This window comes from Passer domesticus, chromosome 7 (genome assembly GCF_036417665.1).
Source record: "Passer domesticus isolate bPasDom1 chromosome 7, bPasDom1.hap1, whole genome shotgun sequence".
Lineage (NCBI taxonomy): Eukaryota > Metazoa > Chordata > Aves > Passeriformes > Passeridae > Passer > Passer domesticus.
The window spans coordinates 33,892,107-33,919,107 of record NC_087480.1 but is presented as its reverse complement, the minus strand read 5'-3'; the positions used below and the strand labels follow the sequence as shown (position 1 = coordinate 33,919,107).

General features: G+C 53.7%; 1 protein-coding gene across 1 annotated transcript in view; it reads right to left on the bottom strand.

The window, feature by feature from the left end:
• LMX1A (LIM homeobox transcription factor 1 alpha) overlaps positions 1-26,801 on the bottom strand; it is a 41,946-nt gene extending 15,145 nt beyond the window's left edge. Inside the window, exons 1-2 of the mRNA XM_064427596.1 lie at positions 26,726-26,801; positions 25,931-26,117 (exon numbers count right to left, since the gene is read on the bottom strand). Of these exons, the coding sequence (XP_064283666.1) occupies positions 25,931-26,117; positions 26,726-26,801 (263 nt within the window). The remainder of the gene's footprint in view (positions 1-25,930; positions 26,118-26,725) is intronic.
• Positions 26,802-27,001: the final 200 nt, after the last annotated feature.

The window sequence follows — 27,001 nt, the reverse complement described above, 5'->3', positions numbered from 1 at the left end:
TCTGATTTTTTTTAAACCTCCTGTGATGGAAAATGAATACAGACACAAACCAAAATTAAACCTTTCTATTTTCCATTCAGATTTTCAAATGGAGAGTTATACAAAACAAACAAAAAAAAATAAACAACAACAAAGGAAAGATAGAGCATTCCGATCAAACAGAAATCTCATTCCTTGGGCACAGCCAATTCTTTACTGGTTCCAGCCCTGAACAACATGATCCACATGCAACTGAGCCATGCTCCAAGCAGAAGAAATGAGAAGATTTCCAGTCCTTTCCAGCCCCAACTCCCTTGTGATGCCACAAATTCACCTCCACCTTGTACCAACAGTTCAAAAAGGGATCAGGCAAATCCAGGGGACTGAGTTCAACACCTGCCTGGACCCACAAGTCCAACCTCACCTTTAGGACCCCCCAAATCCCAAATCCCCCAGGGCTCCCCGGCCTTGCGAGGCTTTCCTGGAGCATCCCCACTGAGGCCAGTGCGGGTGCACCAGGTCCAGCCGGGAGCCTCGACTGCTCCCGAGTCTCCTAGGCTACAATCAAGCCTTGCCTTTCCCTTTATTAAACAGAAACCCCACGTTCCCCCCAAGGGCTCTGGGAGCATCCAGGGATGGGGCTGCGGGAGCTGCCGTTTCCCAGGCGTTTGACATTCACCAGGGGTGTTTGCGCCGACGTGCCGACGCGGCAAATTCTCATTAGGAGGCGGCCAATATCCTGTGGAGCTTCCCGGCGCTCCGGTGGCCATAAAAATCGCTCGGCTGTATAAAAGCCAAACAGAGTAAACTCACTTGGACACAGGGAGCAGCTGCTTCGGAGCAGCTCGGCAAACAGAGACCGCCGGGAGCGCACCGGGCGCTGCCGGCAGGGAGATAGCGCTCTCCCGCCCCGCTTATTTCTTGCCTTATCTTTTATTTCCCTCACCCTCGCGCAGGGTTTTGCATAAATATCATCTGTGTGTGTTGTCAAGTTGTTGGGATGGGGTTGAGGGTTTGTTGGGTTGGGTTTTTTCCTCCCCTCAGCAGCATCTCCACAATGGGAAGCAGCTGCTGCGGCTAACGGGCTGCTCCGGAGCAAAAGCTGCGCTCGCATGGAGATATCTCAGAAGAATCATCCTTCATACATAGCTCCGTGCACTAGAGAGCACTATAACATGTGTTTCCATGAAGTTTGTTAACTACTCGGCTAAACAAGCGTGCTGGAAATGCCAGAGGAATATGCTCTGGAATGAGTGGAAATACTCGTCTGAAAAGACATTAAATTTAAGCCATCTTTTTTTCCCCCCCGCCTTCGTAGCTCTGCTGAGCTCATGTTGCTGCTCTCTCCTGGTGTGTGCTCTCAGGATGGGGTTTCGGGAGAAACAAATGTTTGGGGTGTGTTTTTCAGCCTCGTGGCACTTGAGACAGGGATGAGATAACAGATGATGGTTCCATGCCATCAGTGGTCTGTGGATGCAGAGGCAGAGCCAGTCCAGCAGCTCATCCTCTGTGATCCCTGCAAGAGACCTGATCCCAAAATGACATCTCACATGTGGAAAATCAGAGCTCTGCCTTTCGTGGGCCTGAGCATCAGCTTCTGGGAGGTACAGAGCATCCTAGAGGGGCTCAGTCCTACAATAAGAGCAATAAAACCTCGGAAAAATTTGACTATTAAGAGTTCAAAATTTCCTTGAGCTTCTCTAGAGCTTTTTTCTCTTCAGTCTGAGGAAGTTCACATTTTTAGCCACTGCTCTCTTGAAAATTCAGTAATCCACCAATGCAAATCCAAAGCTCTTTTTGATTTCTGTGTAGTGAATGCATTTCAAGGTGATTCCAGTATCCCCCTGAAAAGGCTCTAACTGATGCCAGTAAATGACAAGACACCTCAGATCCTGACACCTATCAGAAGGGTCCATATCCATCACTGGGGGAAGATGTTCCAATGCTCCAAAGGCTCCAAAGTGGCCTAAAGATGCTCAGCAATGGAGCTGGTTAAGAGCTTCCCCATAAAATTATTTTCCTTTGTTCTACTTGCTCTATTTATTTTATTTTTATACACATATATATGTATAAAAATATATACATATATATGCGTGTGTACATATACATGTACACATATATGTGTGCATGAGGTATTTTTTTCTGAAAAATCTTAGCTTTACACAAAGATTTTTAAATTCAGCCATGAGCCTAAGTTCAAGTCACACTGCAGGGCTGTGCCCAGGGATGCTGAGCCATCTGGCAAAGAGGGACTCGGGTGCTTTGCTCCATCCAGCCAAAGCCCTGGCTGGATGCCATCTCACCACTCCTGACCTAAAATGTTTTTCTGAAGCTTTTTGATCTAAAAAAATATGTATTTTCTCTTTTTTTCCCCCCTTAACAATTTGGATTTTCACACCAAGGAGTGCAGAGGCACCAGAATGTCCTTCCAGGCAGGAACTATTGATGCCCTTTCCCATATATCCCACAGCACCCACAACCCTCCCAGTGTGTTCTCATCACCAGAGAAGGTGATGAGCAGAGACATGGCAGCAAAGAGCAGAGACCCCTACAAGAGGAGCCAAGGGTGCAGGGACACCCCTGTCCCCTGTGCCACCACTGGGTTAATGCCACAATCATAGCTGCAGGGGCACAGGGGCTTGTGCCAGGCTTGCCAGGCTACCTGAGACAGGTCCCAGTGCTGTCAAGGCAGCAGGATGAGCTTTTGATGAATTGGATGGCAAAGGCAAACATGCTTTCTCTAGGAAACGGGTTCCTGCCACTCGTCTGCTCAGGGTTATCTCAGCATCGGGGGCAGCAGCCCTTCCCAGCAGCCTCCCTCGGCCGTGGAGGCAGGATATTACTTTGTTGCTTATTCATTTTATTGCTTCTCCTTTCTAAATATTTGCTTGGCAGGGGAAGGATTCCCTTTACACCGTATCTGTTCTTACAGGTCAATTGAATTTCTGGCGCTCTCAATCCCTCTTTCCCTCCAATTGCATTTGCAAAACAAATATTGATTGTACCAATTAGCTGCGAACCCCTCGCAGAAGATATCCCAACACCTTCATTCAGGAGGCTCTCCCAGCCAGTGGATGTGCCACTGGGATGGGAGCCCACTACCAGAGGGGCAACGCCACAAATTCCACCCCCAGCAGCCAGAAATGTGTCCAGGCAGGAGGATGGACCTGACCAACTGACAGGTTCTTGCCAAGTCACATCCTTTAAATGAAAACAATTAAAATTAAAGGTTTTTCAAAACGTCTTTAGGGTTTGCCTGTGCAAAGGTGCTGGGCTTTTCTAAGCTGCCTCACCAAAAGCAACAGACACATCCAACCCAAGCACCCAGGCACACTTCATCACACTGGTTTCACTGCTCTGGGTTTCATCTGAGACTTCCTTCAAAGGTTTTGTGAAAATCTACAACTGCCGCAGAGAGAAAGGAAAGACACCTCGGTGGATAAAACAGCCTTAAAAACTTGCTGGGTTTTGCTCTGATGAAGCCTAAACAAACGTGAAGAGAACAAATGAGATGACTGGATTGTACAGCCACGGTGAGGATCCTCCACCCTCACACGCAGAGCCACCAGCCTTTGGTGACTCCCATCTTCTGCCAGCTGCCACAGGGACAGGGATGGCAATGCCAGCCCCGGTGTCCCTCCAGCAGGAGCTGTGACACAGCCCCACAGCTCCCAGCCCACCGGTGGCCACTTGCAAAGCCTTCAGAGCACACTGCTAAATGTGTCCTGCCTGTGTCAAAAGTCACAGCCCAAGGCAAAGGCACAGGGGGTGATGGATGAGCTGATGGATGAGCCATGGAGGTGGGACATGGATCAGCAGGACAGGGGCTCTGCTGCAGCAGAGCAAGAGGCACTCTGAGCACAGCACTGGTCCATTCCAGTGAGCATTCCCAGGCTGCCAGGGATGCCCAGCTCTGAAAAAGCCTCTTTTCCCAGGTGCCACCCTCAAAACAATGCTGCAAATCCCAGAAAGCAGGGAGAGCTCACATTCCCCTCCACATCCCCTGCAGCCCAGACTGCCCAGCCAGCCCTGGAGTGCAGGACTGGCCCAGCATCAGGGAGAAATGCTTTTCCCTCCCCAAAACAGGGATACTTTTTTCTCCCCATTTCTCTGAATCACAGCTTCACAGGTTCCCACTGAAGCTCTGGGGTAAAATGAGACAAGAAGACAGAGCAGGGCCTCCCCATACCAGGCCAGGGCACAGGGCCTGGTACCCACAGCGGGTCAGGTCACCCCAGCAGGCTGGGCTAAGGCCAGGACAGAGCTGTGGATGTACAAGATGCTGCCACACAAATGTGAGCCAGCCCCATCTGATGACAGCATGCACACATCCAGCATCCCGGGGTGGAGGGTGGGAAGCAGATCCTGGTTAGAGAAAGGAGGGACCAGCCACAAACCACTCATGCTCCTCTGCAGTTTGGACAAGCATGAGGCTGTTTGGCTCCATGTTTTGGGGCCAGGCCCACGTCTCTGGTTTAAAGCAGCTGAACTGAGCCCAAAGTTTCACTGAGTCAGCCTGCCTGGAGCTGGTTCTGCCACCAGGCTGTTTCATCCCAACACGAAGCCAATGTTCCCCTTTGTGGCTACAAGGAACTCGGGGCCAGAGAGAGGAAGCAGCCCCGAGGGCTGCCAGCCCCCAGCATTTCACCTGAAATGGGTGACAGTGGGTGCTGGAGGCCCTATGCCCCCATCTTTTTTCACTTTTCCCCTGATACCACCTCCCATTTTAAACTGATCTCCATGGGTTTCACCAGGAATGGGAGCTCTCAGGCTGGCAAGTCCCACCAGCTTGGAAACGACAACACAGAGGCAAAAAGCTTGGTATTTACCCTCAATCCATGTCAAATGACACGATGGGCAAACCAAGGTCAGGAGCAGTCATTTGTTTTGCCAGCCTGTCTCTGGGACAGAGCAGAGGCAGCCTGAATCCCCCTCCCTCGCATTAAGCAACACGTGTGCCCCACTCCCTGCTGGTGGCATCCCTCAGAAGACGTCACCATGCCACCTCCCAGCCCTGCTGAACCCTCTAAAGGTCAGCACCAAAGGCATGTCCACCACATATGGTTATTAGTTCTCCGTGGGTCCATCCATCCCTCCACTACAGCTGGGTGAACAATTCACAGCGCATAAATTTATCTAGCAGATCTCAGCCCACGTGCTGTTTGCTAACAGTCTGTAGAGAGGCTATATTTTATCCCTTTGGGTTTCTTGGCCAGCACTCAAGCTCCTGACCCTGATTTATTCGCAATGGGTCAAGAGCCACATTTCATCTCCGCAGGCCACGTCTGCACAGAGCTATTCGGAGCACGTGGCTCCACATCCCACAGCAGTGCCAGGACACCTCGGCACAAGGCAGCCCCAGCTCTCTGCAGCACCTCCCCGAGGTAACCAGGGGGTTTTTTGTGTTCAAAAATAGGCTCTGCGGGGGCAAACCTCGCCTGCTGAGGACAGCGGGGCCGGAACAAGCGGCACCTCTCGTGCGCACGAAGGCGGTGAGAGCTCCAGATGCCGGCCGGGCTGGCTCCCTGCCTGTCCTCGTCCCTTCTCCCCATCTCCTGGCCTACCTCTCTGCCTATTTATAGGCATGGGAGACCTTTGCACAGCGCCCCAGCAGCCAGAGGGTTGAGTGTATAGGCGGGATGGCAAATGCCAGCCTTCGACTTTCCAAAATCCTTTCCCTTCTGCCTCCCAAGGGAGCTGCCAGGCAGAGCCAGTCATGGCCCTGCCTTTGAGACAAAAACTTGGGACCAGCTCTCTCAGAGCTGCACCATCACCAGCGTGGCCCTGGGGGGTTTATAAACCACCCTGGGCTGGGTCTCAGCGAGTCTTTGATAGGGGAGAAATCTCACTCACCCACGTGAGCATTCCTCTGTGAAAACAAACCAAAAGGTGATGGGAGAGGCACAGAGGAATCCACAGGATCCAGGGAAAAACAGTGAAGCATCAGGGTTAGTACTGCGAAGGATCGGGGGAGCATCAGCCCTATCTGACATCTTCATTGGCAATTGCAATTAGGGACTAATTACCATGTTAATAACATTCGTAGAAGATAATAAACTGGAGAGGATGGAAAGGAGCAAAGCAATCTGAAGGGGACCCTGGAGAGATTAAAAAAAAATAACAAAGGAAATTCAACTTGGAAAATTGCAGCTTCTGCAGTTCAGGGAAAAAACATCCGGAGCAGATGCTGCGGGAGGAGGAGGAGGAGGAAGGTGGGAGCAGGGAGGCAGAAAGAGGCTCGGTGTGTGAGCACAAGGGAAGGCAGCCCCCTGCTTCCCTGTGAGCCAGGCCCTGGGGTGGGAGGAGAGCAGCTTGCATGGCTTCACCAGGCACTGGGAGAAGGAGCAGCACCTCACGGTGGCAGAGCATCCTGCTGGGGTGGGCTTTTCTTGGAGGAAAAAATAATATAAAAAATATTATCCCAAGCAGAACCACTGAATGAAACTTGAATGAAACAGCCTGGAGCTGTTTCCCCTCGCACACACTGCACAGACACCTCCCCTCCTGGCTCCCAGGGGGATTGGTCACACATGGGAAGGTGAGAGGTGGCAGAGCTGTCACCTTTCCCCCGGGTGGGTAAGCCCAGGGGACAGCAGTCCCATGCTACAAAAGGAGAGCCCCCACACCCCAGCTGGACATGGAAGCAATTCCTCTCCTCCTCTGCAGAACTCACAGTGCCTCCAGCTCTCAGTGCTCAGTCTCTCTGGACCAGCATGACGTGCCACATGTCCCTGTTTCCTGCCAGGCTGAAGTCCCCCTGGTCCCCTCTGTCCCAAAAACCCCCAGATCTGCTGGTGAAAACTGCCCCATGACTGTCTCATGGGACATGGGACATGGGTGGACCCTGAGGGTGGCACACTGGTGATTCCAGTCCTGGCTACACTTATAGTGAAATGGGTAGAACTGTTTTCTTGTACCAAAATCCTGTAATTACTCAAATGGAGCATTTACAAAATGAGGTAAGCAGAGTGCCTTTCTTACAGGGATCCTCACAGACCTGCACCTCCTGGCACAAACCACGTGGGAGCAAAACCAGGCAGGGTGCAAGCACCCACAGTCAGCAGGGTGCTGGGGAGGGAGGGTGGCAGCCTCTCTCACTGCTCTGGGTGTCCCAGGAGACACACAGGAGACGGCATGAAGCACTCCTCCAGCAACAATCTCCACAATTCCCATGGCAGGAGGGACTTTGCCCATCCCCGAGATGCAGAGGGAGCTCAGACAGGCTCTCCTGACCTTTGCAGCTCTGCTGCACCAACAGCTCCTCGTGCCAAACAAAAAGCAGCAGCCAGCAGGACTGCAGGAAAGGGCTGGGCCCATTAAAACCCCCTTCATCCTGAGACACAGCTGCTCCTCTGCCTCTCAGCTGGAGCCCTGCACCTCCAAACTCCCCAGCTGGGCATCCCTGGGAGTGCCTGTCTCCTCTCCCAGTGCCTGATAATCCAGGCAGACCAACCAGGACCTGAGTCACTGTCACTTGTCCCCACTGCCTGGTGACAAGGAAGGTCACACCAGCCGTGTCACGACGTCTCCTCCAAACAGCTGCTGTCACCCCGGATGTCTGAGCACTCCTGCCCTCCCCTGGAGCATTTGGAGGGTTTAAAAGTACAACCAGTTCAAAGGAAAGCCCAAATTCTAACCCCCAGGACCAGTGCTTCAGCATGCAAGAACTCTGGGCTGTGCAGCTGCCCCACACTGGGAAGGGGCAAAAGTTTTATTGCCCAAAGGGGAACTGAAGTGGTTCCTGATGCTTGAGTACTTGGAGGCAGGCAGGGAGGAGGGGAGAAGCTTTTCCATGATTTGTGGGCTGTTCTCAGGCTGACCCTGCTGCCAGGTCTTGGGCAATTTGATGACTTTTGTTGCAAACTGGAAGAACAGGAGACATATGTGAAGGAGGAAACTTGCATTCCTCTCGCCTAAGAAATCCCTTCTCACTTTCCCCCAAATCACACATACACCCAATCCCAGCCTCTCTGGGCTGGCTTGGACACCAGCTCCCCTCCCACACCCAGATGACCTACTCATCCAGAAATGGCCAGGGCCTGCGGCTGGGGCGTTATCCTCTCCTCCTTCCCTTCCCATGTCCTGCCTGCACAGCCCTGCTGACAGCCAGGGCAGGCAGGGGAACCCTCCACCTTCCACTGCTGAGCCAAGCAATGGAAAACACCAGAAAAAGACAGCCTGTCCCAGCAGCATCATGCAAAGGGAACCCCAGGCCCCCAAAATTCACCCCACCCCTCCAGAAGCTGCATGCCAAGCACCTCCACACCTCCTCCTCCTCCTCCAGAGATGTCTCCAGTGGCCTGCAAACATGGATGTTGTATTTCTCTGTCCCTGTTCCCAGAAAAAAAATCCACACCTGGCACTGTCTGCCTCTAGGAATGGTGATCCCCCAAGCCAGGCAGGGGTGTGACTCCCTGGGTGGTTGGACACAGTGATGGGACACACCAGGCCTTGATTTCTTGCCTTGATTTCTACAGCACCTCCCCTCCCCAGGCGACTCCTCTGTGCCTGGAAGTCTTCAGTGGGATGCAGAGGTGGGAGAGGACTCACACCAAGCTGAGCACAGCAGTGGCATCACCACCTCAGGCCACAGGGCCCAAAGCCAGCCTCAGTCCCTGTGGAAGCCGGCAGGGAAGGAAGGCACCAGGAGGAAAACCACCCGAGCAGGGACAGAGCCCAAATCAAAGCCACTCTGAGCCCTGGGGTTGGGAGCCAGCTGCTGACAGATCCTCCCTGTGATTTCCACAGTGTTGCCTCTGAAGCCTAATGAACACCTTGGTGGGCTGATGCCTCCTGGGGTGGCAGCGTCAAGAGTGCCAGCATGGACAGGTCCCTCCAAACCACCTTCTGAGAGGGGGAAAAGAAGGGACTGCTTTCAAAACAAGGTAATTCCCACCTCTAACTACGTATCACAGAAAACATCTATGCTTTGGAGGCTGATTAAAAGCTGCCTCCAAAAGAAAACCCAGTCCCCAGGGCCAGCCCTGCCGTCCTGGGGAGCTTCTCAGTGGTGAAAAGGTGAAGCTGGGACCTCACAGGAGAGCTGTGGGGGAAAGCCCAGCAGAGCTGGGTTAAGCAAGACCCTGCAATCCGGCCACAGCGTGTTTGCCTCTGCAATCTTGGCTTTGCAGTGGGTTCCCAGGTCCATTTAACACAGCAAGACAGAAAATTGGACACCAAGGCCTGCTCAGAGCAGGGAGAGCCACCCTGCTCCAAGCCCATCTTGCCGGGGCCTCCTGAATTTCCTTTCCCCCCTTTTAAATGGAGAATAAAGACAAAGCCCAAGCTCAGACCCGGATCAAACACAACCTCACACGTGCTCAAGAAGGAAGACCAGCACTGGAAGTGGAGCAGGGTCCTCTCACACAGACTTTTCCATCCCCACTTCCACACCCAGCTGAACACGGGGCTTCCCGGCTGGGGTGGGACTCTTCTGGGTAAGAGCAGAAAAAGCTCCGGGGTGGATCCCACCATTTCCTATTCCAGGAAGGCCAGAAGCCCTTTGAACTCTGTCTTTCTGCTGGAGAGAGTGAAGTGCAAAACCACACACCCCAGTGCTGATTTAGACTCACACCTTCCCCAGTGTCACTGACCTGTCTGTGTGCCAGGCAATTCCACAACTGAGGGACAAGTGGGATGGGATCTGCTACAGCAACGTTCACAGGCAGACAAATATCAGCCACTAGATTTGGTCTTTCAAGCCCCAGTGCCTTGCCCCAGGCAGCCAGCAAGACTATTATTAGGACTGGAGGCAGCCTGGCCTCTGACTGCTTTCCCTGCAAGCGCTGCCCCACGGAAGGATGTGTAATTCCCACCACGGCACCCTCATTGCATAGATATTGGATTTGGGAAATACTTTTTTTTTTTTTTTTGCTGCAGGCGAAACAGCTCCTTTCCCACACCTGCCCTTTCAAATGAGAGCGGTTTAGCACTGTTTGCAGAGCTAAAAAAAAAAACAAAACCCAAACCATCGGCATCCCTAAAGCTGGCCTGGCCCCATCCCTCCAGTGTGGGGCTGAGGAAGAGCAAGGCAGAGGAGGCAGCAAGGAAATGAAACGAGTTGCTGGAGGGGGGGAGGCAGCAAACAGCCCCACGTGCCAGCAGCTCCCTGAGAAACAGCTCAGCAGCCCCATCCCCAAGCTGGGGAGCTGGCAAGGAGGGGCTGGGGGCCCTCCAGAAACCTGCAAACAGCCCCAGGACAGCTCAAGGCAGGAGAGATGCATTATACACCAGACAGGCACAATCTCCCTTGCTCTAACAGGTAAATATCTTTGTGAAGCGTCCCCCTCAGCAGAGGCACAGGACCACCCAAGACACTCCCACAAAAGGCTGCAAGGCACCCCAGTGCTGCTGCAGTGGGTGCTGGCAGCCTCAGGCATCCTCAACCCAGCACCACCAGCCCCATCCTGGGCTGCTCCTCCAGGAACCCCTGTGACTTTACAACACACCTTTGCACCTAACAGGACCCCATTTTTCTCCCCAGTGTCACACGTGAAACAAACCCTCCGATAATCTCATTTTCCAGGTTGTAAACTCACTCATCAGTGGCTGAGGACACGTGGGGGCCTCCCCTCACCACGCTGCTCTGATGATCTCAAGGCCCTCGATGGGGAATCGTGCCCGGTTTCTGCAAACTATGATCTAACCTAATTCCCTCCATCCCATTACTTCAGAATTTACAACACACAGCCTCCCCTGAAAATGGTTTCTGGTAAATTCTTTGAAAGCTCTTCTGGTCCTCACATCATCGTCAGGGTCAGCCAGGCATTAATGGCAAAGCATTTACGTGCCAGGTAACTCGTTCCCCTGCAAGAGGGTTTGCTTATGCTTTTTAAATTCAGGAAGCAATTAATAGTTGCCACAAAAGCAACCAGTGCTTGTCTTGGGCGAGGGCCATAAAGGCCTGACTTGCCCTGGGGAATTCCGATGCCTCCATCTCAGCAGGCACCTTCCAGGAGTGTGGTGGTTGCAGAGGGAAATCCTTAATGGTGGATACCTGATGCTGGGAAATCTTCATGCTCCCTCTGAGCTGAAGAGCTGTGACTCCAGCTTCCTGAGCCAGCTTGAGGGGACCATTTCAGGGAACAGCACTGCCAGCATCAAAGTCAATCAAACAAGAGACCTGAGCATCTTCTGGCTTCTTCCTCTCTAGGCAAGGACTTCATTGAACCCCCTAACTTTGGGACTTGCATTTTCAAAAGCCAAAAGGTCACAGGAAATGCTGTGGATGAAGCCTGGATCCCAGCAGAACCCATGGATCTGAGAGAAAGGTGAAAAACTTTGGTCCCTGGAGCTCAACATCCTCTGCTCACACCTAAATCCCAGTCCCTGGAGTCCAACAAAGTCTATTCACACCAAGAAAAACGGCTCCCCAGATCCCAGCAAGCTCCACTCACACACAGAAAACCCCCAAACTCTGCTCTCCAGAGTCCAGCATCTTCCACTGACATCAAAAAACTCCCTTCCCTTGAGCTCAGCATCCTCCACTCATGCTGAACAACTGCAACACCTGGAAAGCAGAGGCAGAGGCATGCACAGCACAGAGCTTCCTCCCTCCTGACCAGCACAGATGTCTCTCAGGGACAGAAGATCCACTCACTGCCTCCCACTAAAAACATCAGCCGGCTGTGGAGACCCCCAGCTTTTAGGAGACATCCCTTTCCATGCTGGCCCCCTCACAGCCATCAGAAAACAATGATTTCCAGGCTCACCTCTCTGCTCTAGACTTCAACCAGCTGCAGACAGGCCCGTGCATATCCTCTTCCTAATCCTTCATGCACAATCCCTAGACAGTCCCTGGCTTTTATTATTTTCTGGCAGGAGAGAGCACCACGTTAACCCCCGTGTGCAGGCTGCAGCCTGAGCATCTCTCAGCACATCCCAGCTTGGGTCCAAATTATAAATGAAACGTTTGTGTAACAAGAGAACTGGTGGGGGACAATTGCCTATTAATATTTGAAACCTTTAATTCTTATTTAACAGCCTGTCCTAACAGTCCCTTCTAATTCCTTGATACAATGATGGGCCTCAAACATTTATTTACTGATAAAGACCGTGGGAGGCTCTTCCCATTGGGATGGATGTGCCTTTCCTGCAGGAAAAGCCATGGGGCAGAGCAGGCAGGAGCATCACTGATTATTCATCATGACACAGACCCTGCACTCCTCACCTCTGCCAGAGCCTTCTCTACTCAGCAGTTCCTTCAGCTGCAGGGATACAAGATAAATTCCTTACTGGGAAAGGTTTTAGAGCAAGGTGAACGAGGGAATATTGTCTGTAAGTATCCTGGAAGGTCCTGTCCTTGGCATGATGCTGCAGAACTCTCAGGGAGCAGAGCTGCACCTGCCCAAGTTCTGGCTGAGGGCAGTGGTTTGTGGGTGTGGGGACAGCATGCTGGGGGCACACGAGTTAGTTATGGGCAGGGTTTGTACCCCAGGAGCACATCCTGCAAGGAGACATCCTGAGATGTGGTCTGCAGCCTCTGCAGATGGGAGAAAACAGCCCAAGCTCCCAAAGTGCTGGAGGCTTTGCCCCAGAAGAGAGCAGAGCCTGGTGAGAGGCACAGAAACCAGCAAGGGCTGCAGCCTCTCCAGATGGGGGAAACAGCCTCCAGCTCCAAGCCTGAGCTCCAGAGGGGACAGAGGCTTTGCCCCAGGAGGGAGCTGAGCCCAGCAGAGGCCCAGGAGGCAGGAAGGGCTGCAGCCAGGAGCTGCCCCTGTGGCCCCCAGCTCAGCCCTGACCTTGAAGCGCAGGGCGGCATCGGATGACCCGTTACAAAACACGGCGGGCTCTGCTCAGAGGTTACACACTGCAGGACAAATTTAACACCCCACAGCCTTCCCAATCCCACTGGAAGAATTCCTGGCAGGGGCTCAGTAATCGCCCACCACTGTAAGAGGCTGAGTGCCACTGCATTTGTTTAGCTCCAGACACACGAGGAGGACCTTGCTCCTTCCTCCTGGAGGGAGAGATGCTTCAGCTGATGGAGGACACCAGGCAAGATAGTGAAACTCCCAGGAGCAGGTGGGCCTTGAAGCAAAGAGCAAGGGCAATGTGGAAAAGATGCTTTCACTTGTTCCAGAAACGTATTTAAGAGCTGCAATTAAAAATTTACATTGAAGCCAGCTTGACTGTGCAGCTCTCCTCATGAAGTGATCCTTGGGGTGAATGATGAGAGCATCCTCACTCAGAAGAACAAGCAGATGGAATGAAAGCACCCTCAAAGAATGCCCAGTCCAATACCAGGGGACTTCCTGGCCCAGCCATGAGGAGGAGAGGCTCAAGAGGAGGAGAACTTGTCCCTGCTGCCATTCTCCCAGCCCCACACGGGCTGTCCCAGAGCTGCTTTTGGAGGTGGAGCACATGGATGCTGCTCCAAAGCAGGGCTGGGAAAGATGCAGGCCAGGCAGGGTGAGAGAACCTCTCCCAGCAGCAGATCTGGTCACAGCTCAGCAGCAAGCCAGACCCTGCCACTCCCTCCTCCTCCTCCTCTCCTTCCCTGTCCTTTCGGCCCCAGCCCCGCTCTGCTGGAGCAGCAAGAGTCAGCCCTGCCGATGCTGCTGAAGGGCCCCGAGCCAGCCCCGCTGAACCTCGGGATAAAAACATCAGCTCGGGAACACAGCAACGGGAAAAACACACAGGCAGCCACGTGTGAGCACTGGGGGACTCCTGAACCAGGGGAGCTCCCACTGGAGCACCGAGGTTTGCAGCAATGAGCAATTTCAGTTCCTGACTCCAGGGGAAGAGGGATCCTGGGTTTGGTGTTTCCTTCTAGCTCTCAAGAACACAAAACCAGGAGCTGCTGCTCCTATCTGAGTTTGGCCTCAGCCCCACACCCAGTGCCCACCCCTGTCCTGGCCAGGTGAGGATGCTCAGGTGGGGCTTTGGGTGCCCCCAGCACCTGATGATGAGAAGAGCCCAGGTTGGAAGCACCAGCGTGGGGGCAATGCAGCAAAGATGACAGAAAATGTCATTGGGCCAGTGGCTATTTTTATCTGCAAGGACCAACATTCAATACTCTCCTATCTCCCACAAAATGTCACTTGAGCTCCAGCAGAAAGTTTACACCACTTGCAGACAAGGGCTGAAACCCGAGCACGTAATCCCTGCTCCAGTCAAAAGTTTTAGTGGGATTCGCAGCGTCTGGACAGGGGAAGCTGAGAAAAAAACCCAAAAACCCCTTCCCCTGAGAAATGGTGGCTGGGGCAGCAGGGAGACAGGACAGGCAGGTCCCCTCCTGGCACCATGTGTTCCCCTGCAGAGTCACCTGCCATATCTGCAGGGCACAGGGGATTTTGTGAAGCCTTGTGGCCTCCTCACCAGCTCAACCAGAATTTAAGTCCCCTAAAAGGGTCTTCAGCAGAAGGGGGAACAAGGAAAGCAAGGCATTCACCACCCCACTCTATAAACACCACAGCCCCAAGGGAGATGAAGGGCTGGGAGGAGTGGGATGAGTCAGGCAGAGCCCACGGGGGGGTTTGCAGAGGGTCCTCACTAAGATATCATCACCCTTCTTGGCAATTCCCCACTCTGAGCAAGCATCTCTAATTACTTCAAACACTCCCCCCTCTCCTCTCCCACCTCCTTCCCTCTCACCCCAAAGGCCAGAGCCTGACGTGCCTGGGGTGTAAGCAAAGGAGGCTTCCCTCACTTAATAAAGCCAAGGTAGAGCAATGCTGTTATTAACAGCAGCCTGCCCACGGCAGGAATATTGCAGCAGCAATCCCAGGGGAGCACCCCAGCACTGCCCTGACAGCAGAGCCAATAAGGCAGCCCCAGCACTGCCCTGTGATATTGCAGGGAGTGCAAACACCAGGGGGTCCTCCAGATCCCCCCTTGCATCACAAGCAGGGCTCAGTATTAGGGAAGAATGGATACCTGGTCAGGCGTGGAATAGCTGGGATTTGGGACAGCACCATCCAGAAGGCTCTTCCAAGAGGGGCAAAAGAGCAGGGGTAAAAAGAGCTGCAGGCATGGTAAAACATGGTGCAGCACAGAGGTGCTTAGAAAATCAGGGTACCATGCTAAAGGCTTCATGGAAGCTCACAAGATTTTCCCAGGGATAAAAGGCACAAGCTCATGTGTGTCTTGGAGCTGTCCCCGGGAGGTTTTTTTCACATCCCTCTCTCTGTTTTTTTTTAATTAAAAAGTGTGCAAAGCATTCAGGATGGAGGTAGAGGCAAGGAGAGGAGCCAGCAGAGGACAGGGCTGGGTGAACCCTGCTGGGCTCCGCAGCCCCTGGAAATGCTGCAGGATGCTGAGGAAAGGATGGCCATGGCTTCCCAGAGGGACACACGGCACCTTGGAGGAATCAAATAATAGACACTGACAAGGAAAACCCGCTCCACCAGCCCCAGAAATCTTCTCTTACAGCAAGGAGTGGGGTAAGAAACCCCGGGGAATACACTGGAGAGGCAAAACTCACATTCCTGAGATGGCCAAGAAGTGATCACATCTATCTCCCTCCACCTCCAATTCTTAAGATCCATTTCTGAAGCATCACCAGCCAAGAAACTTTGGTTGATTGGACGTGGTTAAAGCGAAAAACGCACGCAGAAAATCTTATAGCTGAAACTTAAACAGCCTCCACAAACATCTTGCATATTTTCAAGGACACTAAGGAAATTCACATTTTTCCCCCCGTATTTTAGACTTAAAAAATGCCTCAAGGGAAAAAGTTATTTAGAACTACTTAGGAAATACAAAGGATAAAAAAGCCTGTAATTATTTCTCTGCCAAGGGCTTGACAGTTTGAAAATCCCCGCTCTTGAACCACTAATCCTCATGGAGAAAAAAATGCAGCTTCGGCAAGATGCGTCGTTGGTTGACTTTTGCTGCACTTTTCTGGCACGAGGGAACTAAAGGGAAAGGCACAGATTTGGGTGTTGTTTCATCAGCACCTCTCACCCACAATGTGCCTGATACACGTCCTTGGCTGACAAAGGTGACCTGCAAAGCATCACCCCAAAATGAGGATGCTCTGCCTGAGAATGGTGCTCTGCAGGCATCAGGCTGGGGAGGGAAGGATCACGGCTCATGCTTGCAGACAGAAGTGCCAAAACAGGCAAAAATAAATCAGTTCAAGGTGGGGGTATACTTACTTTAAAAGCCAAGGATTCAGGGAGTTCCTGGGATGTTTTGTTATGTGGTTGGAAATAGCATAAAGACATTATTGGCAGGGAAACTGCACTTCCTCTGGAGGATGGGGATGGGCCATCCCAGCAGAGCTGGGATTTGGGCCTCTGCTTTAGCAGCCAGATTCATCACTTCACGTCCTCCTGCATCAGTGCCTTTGAATCTGGCTGGCCATGGAGAAACAAAACAATGCCATGGAACTTGCTGTGTCCCACACACCAGCATCCCAACAACCCTCCCCAGGCTGGAGCATCTCCCACAGAGGCTGGCTGAGCCACCCAGGTCCTGCTGCATGCCAGCACCACCTGGGTTTGGGGCTGCACAGGGCATCTGGCACAGCAGGGGCCAGAAAAACTTTGTCCCTGTCGTTGACAGCTTTTCCACTGCCAAGGATAAACATCTCACACAGAGCTACACTCACCACACAGGGCCCTCCACCCACCCTCACCCATCTCTGATCTCTTCTTTCGTTACTTTCTCCTAATCCATCTCCACAACAGCTTCTCCCATCAACGGGGTTTAATGTCCTTGAGGTAATGCATGCAGGAAGCCTCTCCTCCTTTCTGCTTAACCCTCCTCCCCAGATCCAGAGCTGAAACAAGCTCAGACTCAAGAGCCTGACCTACAAGGCTTTAAGCTTCATTAAACTTTTACACCAGTCCACTGAGGTTGCTCCCTCAGCCTCTCATAATTACGGGTGCAGAGGAAGGAGCAGCACCCACCTGAGCAGGCATCAAGAAGTTTCAGACACTTAATGATTTCCTAACCAAGCTCCCACACCCACAGCACCATTTAAAAGGATCTGCCGGACACCACTCCTGTGAGCTGCTGGGCAGAGGAGAGCCAGGACAGAAACCACTCAGGATTTCAGCTCCCCATCACCAACCCATCTGGTCACCCCTCTGGCATGGGTGAAACTCCAGGCACAAAAGCCTGAGCCATCCCAGCACTCCAGAGTCCACAAACACCCAATCCAAGTGGCTGGGTTCAAGGACACCGTTCAGAGCAACATCTTATTCTCCCTGCAGCCAAAACCTGGAGTTCAGCATTTCCATGGGGCAATGCAGACCTTGGCTTGGCTGAATCCTGTGTGAGCCTCTTGCTCACCTTCAGCCCTTGCAGGAACCTACAGAACGTGGGGAAAGGAGGCTGTCAGCCCCTCCTCAGCACCCAGCACAGGGCTGGGGTCCTACATAGCCAGCAGCAGAGCACAGCTGGCATTCCCTCCTCTCCTGCTGACTCTCCAAGAGCAGAAACTGAAAAGATGCCCAGAAAAGTGCCCAGAAGCAGGCTGGAGGGCAGTTCCCACCCAGACACAACACACAACTCACACAACTCACTTCTGGGGTTGTTCCTCAACAAATGCCCACTTCCACTAGCAGCACCCATGAATTTATTCATCTCAATCACCCCTGTGGAGGCCACTGCAAACGTGTGACATTGCCCTCTTCCCATTCAGGCAAATCACTGCAGGGGTTAATAACCCCTTTCATAGCTAAGATGCCGTTTTCCAGAATTAAAGGCTTAGCAGGGCCAGCGAATTCCAAGCAGAAATTTTGCCAAAAAAAGCATCCCTATGATTTTACAATGGCAGGGGTTGGAGGCAAGAAATGACAACACTTTCAAACAAAAAAATCTGCTGCAGCTGAAAACTGCCTTCAGGTCCCTTAACCTGTTTCTCTCTCTTTCCAAATTTTTCCAGCCAAAAGCTTCCCTGAGCTTTCAGTAGCAAAGAGAAAATTCCCACCATCCTCTTCCTGCTCAGCCACCTTGGGCGATGCTATGCAGTGAAAAATCAACTTCTAGCATGGCCCCACTGGCCCCAGGCAGGAAGGAAGGAGTCCTTGGACACACAGGCTCCAGGTCCATCCAAGGATCTCTGAAGCACAACATCAGAGGAGAGGATGCACCTCCCAAAGAGATCAATTGCATCCAAACAATGGATTCTCCAGGAATCGCCCTCGCCTCTTATGCTTTTAAGACCCCACTTTGCTCCCTTACAGGGCAGGGAACCTTGCCCAGAGGGATTTCGGGGGCTCTCCACCCCACTGGGATGGTGGCTGTCATTCCAGAGGAACGGGGAGGGGGATTTAGCACGGTGGGGGCGGGGGGCAACGGGCCGGGGAGCGATGGTCCCGTGAAAAGGGATTTGTTCCGCTGTCAAGGACGGCGCTAGGAAAAGAAACCCACGAGGGAAGGAGAGGGGTGGGGAGCAGAGAGAGACAATGTAGGGACAGCAGGGACATGGAGACAGCTCAGGAGGATCAATGCTGAGCCCTGTGCTCACAAAGCACAAGGGCTGGCTGAGGAAGCACCTTCCAGCATCCTCTGCCCTTCCAGGCGCTGGCCCCGAGGGAGAGCAGGATGTCTCCGTGCAGGGACAGCCACTCATCCACAGCCACGGAGCCACGGGGATCCTACAATGCTGCTGCCTGCTGGGATACAGAGGAGAGGGGCTCTCCTAGTGATTTATGCCTTCTCCTGTCAATCTGTACCTTAATCATGCCAATCTGTGCCTGGGAGGAGCTGCGACACAAACTCTGGCTCACCTTTGGTAGCCCAAGGTGGAAAACACAAAGAGGAGCGTGACATAAAAATCAGGCAGACCTGGAGAGACACAGAGGACTCATATCCAGCATTCAAACTCACCCAGCAAGGTGCTGTAAGCATTTGTGATGATGAAAGAAGCATTTTCAAGCTAGATTTGTATTTCCAGCTCCATTTCATGGGTGACAGAGCCAACTGTCAGTTCTTTCTCTTGTGTGCAACCACAGTCCATCGTACTCAGGCCAGGCACTAGTGCAGAAGACCTGACTCCAAAAAACAGAATCAAATTCATGGGCACTTGAAATACTCTACTGAAAACGGGTAGGTGCATGCAAGTACAGTGCAGCAGGAGAAAATAAATTAGTTGCACTGAACGTGACATGATTTCACCCCTGCACTCAGAAACTCACACGTCACTGTCCTGAAAACTCCAGCACTTGTGGGAGAAACTCCCATTTTCAGCCAGCCAGCCTACAAAACATGGAACACCTGAAGGATCCCTAACAAGCTTTTGTTAACAATACCCCAGAAAAATCCCAGATAAGCAAGAAGACAGAGCCACCAGACGGAAAACCCCCCAAATAAAGGGAACTGGGGTGCCATCAGCCCTGCACAGCTCCAGCACGGCACAGCCCAGCCTGCCCCACGCCTTTTGCAAAAGCTTTGGCATCTGGCTGTCCGTAAATATTTGAGGTGGGAAGCCAGGAATTACAGAACCCCTCTCCTGGGCAACCAAGGTTTGACCATCTTAAAAAAAAAAAAACAAACCTACAAAAACAAACAGCAAACCTCAAACAGAGCTGCAATGAGATGCCTGCTGGTTTCGCAGAGACATGTAAGACAACACGGGTGCATCCTTTGCCCCTGAGGGCCAACAACCCCAGGAGAAGATAACCACAAACCAGCTGGATTCTTTCTGCCAGGAAGCAGGATTCCAACCAGGATAAAAGTATTGAAGAACAAAACTAGGAGTTGTCATAGGACTTGCCATGACAGAGAGCGCTGCTAGCCCCCTTCACCTTTCCCCTTCTGAAATCTCAAATACACAGAAATTCAAATTTCTCATGAAAACACATTTATGTAAAAAAAAAAAAAAAATTAAGCTGGCTTGACCCCAGTATTTTTGCTTAGTAAAATCCAAATATTTTCTCCCTGCTTTAAGTATATTCCTCACTCCTGCTACAGAGGAGGTGCTTGACTGAACTTCGGGTAAAGGCACAGTCCTCCAGCCCAGGCCCCATCCCTGCTTCATGTTTGCATCTGCAGAGCCAGAGACAAGAGAGCACAAAGAGACAAAGGATATATAGAGAAGAAAAATACCTGGGACAATTCTCATTCCCACCTCCCTCCGCCTTGGCTGTAGCCTCCTCTTTCCCATACATGCTCCAGCACCGAGTGCTGAGCACCCCCTTGGCTGCACACCACAAGGTTCACCAGAAGTGGGGAACTGTGAATCCAGATGCAAACTGCTGGGTTTTCCCCCTTCTCAGCCAGGAGCAGGACCTGCACCCTTGTGAGCAGGAGATCAGCCCTAGACCCCAAATTCCTTTTTCTCCTGCTCCAAGGCAGAGGGGCCTTTAGGGTCCCCCTTGCCACACCCTGGGGTGAGTGTGCAGCACAAGAATCAGAAACTGCTGTGGGTTTGGGCACGTTGAGGCCACCCCACTGCTGCCAGCAGGGTTGGGGACAGCCAGCAGAGATCAGTCTCCCCGGCAGCACACGCGGCCACCGCAAATCCTGCGCGCACGCTGGGCAGCCAGGGCACAGCTCACACCCAGCACCGCCCCCCGCTCCCAAATCAGCTGGCCTGGCCACACCATCAGGTTCAGAGCCTGCTGGAGGGCTCCCCGAGGAAGCACAAACCCAACTGGGGACTCTCTGAAACCCCCAGCTTGGTAAATCCCTCCCTGCCCTGGTGGCTGAGAGCAGGTGAAGAGCCGGCGAGGCGAGGGCTGGCGAGCTGGGGCAGGAGAGGACCCCAGCTGTCTCTCCAGCTGGTGGAGACAAAATTCTCATCAAAACGAAACAAACCCCTCTTTCTTCCCCAGCCGACTTCTTTTTGGTGCCTTTGTCAGGACTGCAAAAACCTGAAGCAATTCCCACAGCTTTAAGAGCCCCACCGGGGGCTGAGCAGGGAGCACCAGGGGGAAAAAAGGTATAAAAAAATCATGGTATGTCCAAAATAAGATGGCAGAAACCATAAGGAGTCCCAAGGATGCTCAGGTTGTGGCTCTGATGGTACCAACCTGCAGTCTCCAGGATTCCACTGCCAATGGGGTGGCCCCAAAGCCACCCCTGTCCCCACCACGGAGGGAGAGCTGACAAGTCTATTCGACTGCCTAGCTCCCAATCTGCCAAACCTCACTCACTTCCAGGCCTTTCTATGAAATGTTAATTGTAAGACAAATCTAATTAAGAGCCGAGAAAAGGGGCAAGATGCCAAATCTCTCCTTTGCTCCCTTTGGGAAGGGGGAGCCCCACGAGTGAGAGGACAGAGGTGGAGATGGAGGCAAGGCCTCTTTAGCTTGCCTGGAATTTCCAGCATGGATCCCAGTGGCCTCTGTAACACCCCTCCCGCTGCTGCCCTGCCTTCCCACCCCCTGCCAGCACAAGAAGTTGACTCAATAACAAAAAGCAAAAGAGGCGGTGGCTGGTCCCAACCCAGCACCAACCATGGCATCCCCGGTGGGGATTCAGCTGCCCCACAGCCACGCTCCTCCCAGCACACAAGGAGTCAGAGCTATTCCTCCAGGAGCTGTGGGTGAGGACAGAGGGGTGTTTGCCACAGGAGATGAGGTGCTAGGCAGGGACGGAGAGCAGGCAAGAAGCATGGGAAGCACTAGAGGGAAAGACTGAGAGATGAGGAAAGAGAGATCACGGAGCTGGTGTGTGCTCTGCTATCCCATCCAGGCCAGCCTGACTGCCCACAGTGCCTGGCCAGCTGGAGAAACCCAAGTCAGCCTCATCCTCTCCACAGGATGCCCTACAAGAAGGGAAACAGGCCTCCAGAGAACACGCTGGACTGCAGCTGGGCTGACCTGTGGCTCTCTGGAGGGACAGTTCTCTCCCATCAGCCACAAAAAGCACAGAAATTCCACTTCTCCAAGTGAGAGAAGGCAAGGTGAGAGACTGCAAACCACCAGGACAAACCCACCACACCACAGGAACTCTCCAGCTGCTGGGACCAGGCTGTGCTGAGGTGTCCAGCACTGCCTCCAGTAGATCCATCTGGGATTATTCCCCTCACAGCCCTTCCAGGCTGGGGAAGCAGCGCCAGGTAATTGCGCAATTGCATTACCCACGTTAAGCAGGACAAACAGCCACCATGCTCCAAAGCTCTTCCCACACCTCCTCTACAGCAGCAGCTGCCAGAGGAGCCTCCAGCAGGCCAGAGGAGGCTACCCCGAGCCTGCAGATCCATCCATGGCCTGGCAGAACCATGCTGCCAAGGACTGAGGCTCATCCTCCACACAAAGGCACCAGTGTGACTTTAAAACCCAACACCTTTGCCAGGTGGGTGGAAGGATTTTTATATTTTTTACCTTTGCAGCCAGACACAACTTCAGATTTTTAACTCACGAAGGAGGAGGCGGCAGCACCCACTCAAGCCCGTGGCTCCGGGAGCAAGGGATTTTGGAGGCAGGCAAGGAGAGCCCCGCGTGGAAGCTGGCAACAGCACAGAGCCATCACGCCGTGCGAAGACAGGGCGAGCATCACACAACTGCCTGCCTCGGCCGGGGAGCCCGGCACGGCGGAGGCGGCTCGGGGGCTGCGGCCGCCCCTCCACTGCCGGCGCCCACATGCCAGGCCTGCTCCGAGATGTGCTGGCCATCTGCTCCTGCCAGCCGGGGCTGGGGCCGGGGCTCTGCGCCGTGGCTGGGGATGTGCCAAGCCGTCCCGCCGTCGCCACGCTCCCCAGCTGCGCCCCCCGTCATGACCACACCGCTGTCAGCGCTGCCGGCCCCCAAACCTGCCGTGGGGATCTTCCCGTGCCTCCAGGTCCTCCCTACGTGCCTGGCTCTGCTCGGCCCGTGCAAACCTACTGTGAAACACCACTAGGGAAGAGGAGGCCCAACGATTCCTGTCCTCGTGCAGATTTTAAGGCTCCAGAGTAGCCCTGCTCTTCCCATCGCTTCCAGCACTCCTCCGTGTTTATGGCCATGTTTGGTGTTGCACCCCCAAATCCACCACTACAAAAACGCATCCCCCTGACCGCCGCCACAGGGGCCCCACAGCTGGGGCATGTCCCCAGGGCCACTTTGCAGCCGGGGAGCCGGCCAGGGCGAAGACTGAACCTTGTCATAGTTGAGACTTATCAGGTTTGGACAAGCGCCGGGGGCTGCCGCGGGATTCGGGATGTTCTGTAACGAGCGTCCTCTGCTCCAAATAGACGCCGTCCCAGGGGCACAGGCTTGAGCCGTCCCTCTCCAGGAGCCCTCCCTGTCAGTGCTGGGGAAACTGCTCCAAGAGTGACCCCCAACTCCCCAGGTTCCCACACAGCATCACTATCTGAGCAGCCCATGGGCCCTGAGCCGTGGCACTCCAAAGAGATGCCAAGACCTGACCTGGCACCCTCGGCCTTTAATCCATCCTTTTCCAAGTCCTCTCCCAAGTTCTTCCTCTTTGTGAAAGACAAAGAAATGTAAAACATGTGTTTTAACAAATTACTCTTCAATTTCTAGAGTCCAGCGAGTCAGATGCTCGCTTAAATCCGCCCGTAACACTTTCCATGGGTGTATTTATAACTGAAGGCATAGCTGCCGTCTCGCGCTCCCTCATTAACCCTCTGCGGCCTTGCTACAAACAGAGCTCAAACACAGAGCACAGAGACATGCTGGAAAATTCTGCACCTACTCGTCCCTGGGAAAACACCCCAGCGTTCACCATCTGGAAGAGAAATCCCTTCTTTCGATTAAAAAAAAAAAAAGAAACAAAAAACCCCACAACCAAACACAACCGCAGAACCCTGACGCTGTGACCGCGGCAGGTTGGATCCCGACTGCTTCCCTGACACCCCCAGCATTCCACACGCAGCCCTCCCACCCGGAGAGGCCTCAGGAGCCGCTGCCACCGGGAGGATCGACGGCTTTCCACTGCAAGGAGTGTCAGTCACTTGTGATAATTAACCAGCTCGAGATAATGAGCTCAGTCTGAGAGCAGCGGCTCTTCCTCCGCGCGTTTCGCTCTCAAATCCCTGCTATCGGCGTTGACACCGCGGCCAAGGAGGCACCGTGCTCCTGCACCCAGGAAAATGCTCAGTCCAAAGGCAGGACGGGCATTTGGGAAAAGAAAGAAGGATTTTTGGTAAATAAAGAGTGTTATATACAGCTCAGCAGAGCCCAAAGGGAGCAGTTCTTTGGGACTCTGCTCTGCATCCTTGCCATCACCAGGTAAGGAGTCACACCAGCGGCTCAGCAGAGTCCTGCGGGTGGATGAAAGGACAGGGGACACAAACCTGCACCCCCATGCTAAAATAATTAATATTAAATGCAAGGGGACAATGAGATGATGGCAAGAAGCAGGCAGGGGCAGGAGGGGAAGAGGCCAGCAGCGAGTTAGGGTTAAAACCATGACACCTCTGGAAACCGCCCGTCACAGAGCCTCAGCCTCCCGCTCGGGCAAAAGTCACCAACCCAAACACGGCCAGGAAATAACCAGGAAAAATGGTGCTATCACTGGACCTCAGGAAAAAATTGTGACATTTTTTTCCCGCAATCATCCTTGTCCACCCAACAGTGAGATAGATGGGCACAGCAAGAAGCCAACTGCGGCACCGATTTCTTTCGCGGCCAACAGCCATCAGAGGAGGGTTTCAGGCTGGAGCCACTTCAAGAGCTCGCAAGCTGCAGTCAAGAGTAAAATCCACATGTGCTGCAAGCTTGAAAGGCATTTCTGGGTGACAGTCACCCCAATTTCCCCTTGATGATCCAAACAAAAATACGGATAAAGCAGAAAATAAGAACTGAACAGTGGTGGAAATGTATGGGAACCAGTAGCCAAATTTCTACAAATAAACAAGCAGAGGACCCAATCTCAACAATTTTTTTGCCTACAAAAACCCACCCCATGGCACAGCTCTCTCCTTTCCACTCCTTTCCACTAATTCTTCCGCTCTTTCGTAAACATTTGAAAACAAGGTCACGCGCACAAATTCTGCTTTCAATTTGCCTTGTATCCATAGTGATTAAACTCAGACCCACAATACGGGATTTAAAGGACGAAAAAAAACCCTAAAACACCCAAAAAAACCCAAAACCCCAACTTTAAGAAGGCCTGGAGCTGGACTAGACCCCAGCATGCTCACCAGCTCGGCAAAGGCCAGGGATGAGAGCATCAGTGATCACTGTTTTTGGCTATAAAAAAGGGAATTAAATTGCAGGGCTTCGACAGCCGTGCTATCACCATAGCGAAGGATCCGGCCCCCCACCTACACCCTCCTCAAGAAACAACCAGCCCAGAGGCAACAAAAATTTAACAGCTCCGAAACTCGGCCAGGCAGCGGGGTCCGGAAAGGACAGCAAGAGCAGGATGAGCAGGAAAAAACGAAAGCAGCTGCAGGGGAGGAAAGACTCAGCAGCCGTCTCCCCATTCCCACTGGAATGGTTTTGCTTTTAAAAAAGAAAAATTATTTTCTCATTGCCTTTCCCCCTAACCCCACACTTCCAAAGGGGAAAGCGTCAGGGCTGGGAGGCTTCAAAACCCAAATTTCTTCACCATCACAGACCCGGATGCAGGAAAAGCCTCTGCGTGACAGTCAACACTCCGAGTTCAGCAGGGCCTTCCCTGGTTCCTGCCAAGTGCCTCAGTTTCCCCACCAACCAGGGGGGAGAGCAATAGCATTTCCCTGCTTGTGAGGATATTAGGATAATAGCCTCGTCCAGGACCAGGTCAGGGAGGATATAACTTTCCTCCTGCAGATGCTCCGTTGGAAAATAAAGCCAGGGGAAAATGCTTGGCCCCGTCCCCGCGCAGACCAGGAGTTACCGTGGGTCTCCCAGGCTCCCAACAAAACATCCTCAATTCCCAGGGCATACACAACCTGAGCACAACGAAACACCTCTGAAAAGGGGAGAACCACGGGCAACGAGACCTCGGGGCAGACACACAACTCGCCGTGCAGCACAGCACGGGCTGACACCTCCGGGGAAACACAGGGCAGGGGAAGTGAGGAGCAGCACCGGGACACCAGTCCCTCCCAGAAGCTTTTTCGCAGGGCACTGGGGCTTTGTGGGTGGCGAGGGGGGCTCTCCGAGGGGCAAGCGACACTTACTTCTCATAGTCCAGCTTGCAGTAGAGCTTCTTGTCGCGGTAGAAGCAGGTGGTCTGCAGGGGCTCCTTGCAGGACGCGCACTGGACGCACTGCTCGTGCCACAGGCTGTCGTTCAGGCGCAGCAAGAACCGGTCCAGAATCACTCGCTGACACCCTTCGCACACCGACTTGGGGGTCGCGGCTCTGCCTGCGGGGAAGGAGCCGGGGGCTGGGGTGGGCGGAGGGAAAGGCGGCCGGGGACACGGGCCGGGAGAGGGACGGACGGGCAGACGGGCGGACGGACGGAGAGTCCCGCGGTTCTCGCTTCCCCCGCACAGGCTCGTGGGTCGCGGGGGGACGGGGCTGTGCGGGGAGCTGCTGCGGAATCCAGGAGGGACCTGTGCCTCAGGGCAGCTCCGTTGGGGACACATCGCCCCCAATTTCGTTCCTCTTGGAAAGGCGGCAGCGGAGCCGCAGCTCAGAGAGAGGGCGACGGTTTGAAACCGATATTAAAACGAAGATAAAAAGAAAAAATGAATTATTTATTGCTCGATACGAAGGATAGCCCGTCGTTACAAGGGGGGTTTAGGGGGACACACAATTTAATGCAATCGCGGAACGAAGCGGGGGCAGCGAAGGCGGGCGCCGGGGGCACACCCCGGGCGAAGGCAGCGGCGCGGCGCCGGGCAGGAACGAGCCGGGAAGAGCCGTGCCCGGGCCTCCCGAACCCCCCGTGCCCATCCATCGCTCGGGCCCGCCCGGCCGTGCTCCGCCTTACGGGGTCCCCAGGAGGGCAAGCGGGGCGCCCCGACTTACCCAGCAAGGAGGAGAAGGGCGTCGCGGGGTCCAGGGCGCTCTGCAAACTCTCCTCCATCTTCAGCCCGTCCAGCATGGTGGGGAGCCGGGCCGGGCGAGGAGCCGCGCCGCCCGCCTGCCAACAGAGCCCGGACACACCGCGCTCAGCCCGGCCGCCGGCCCGGGGCTTCCCCGCCCCGGCTGCCCGCCCGCTCCCGGCGCCGCGCTCCCTCCTCCCTCCCTCCCTCCCTCCCTGCGGGAGAACCCCTCGGGCCCCCCGTTCCGGCTGCGCAGCCG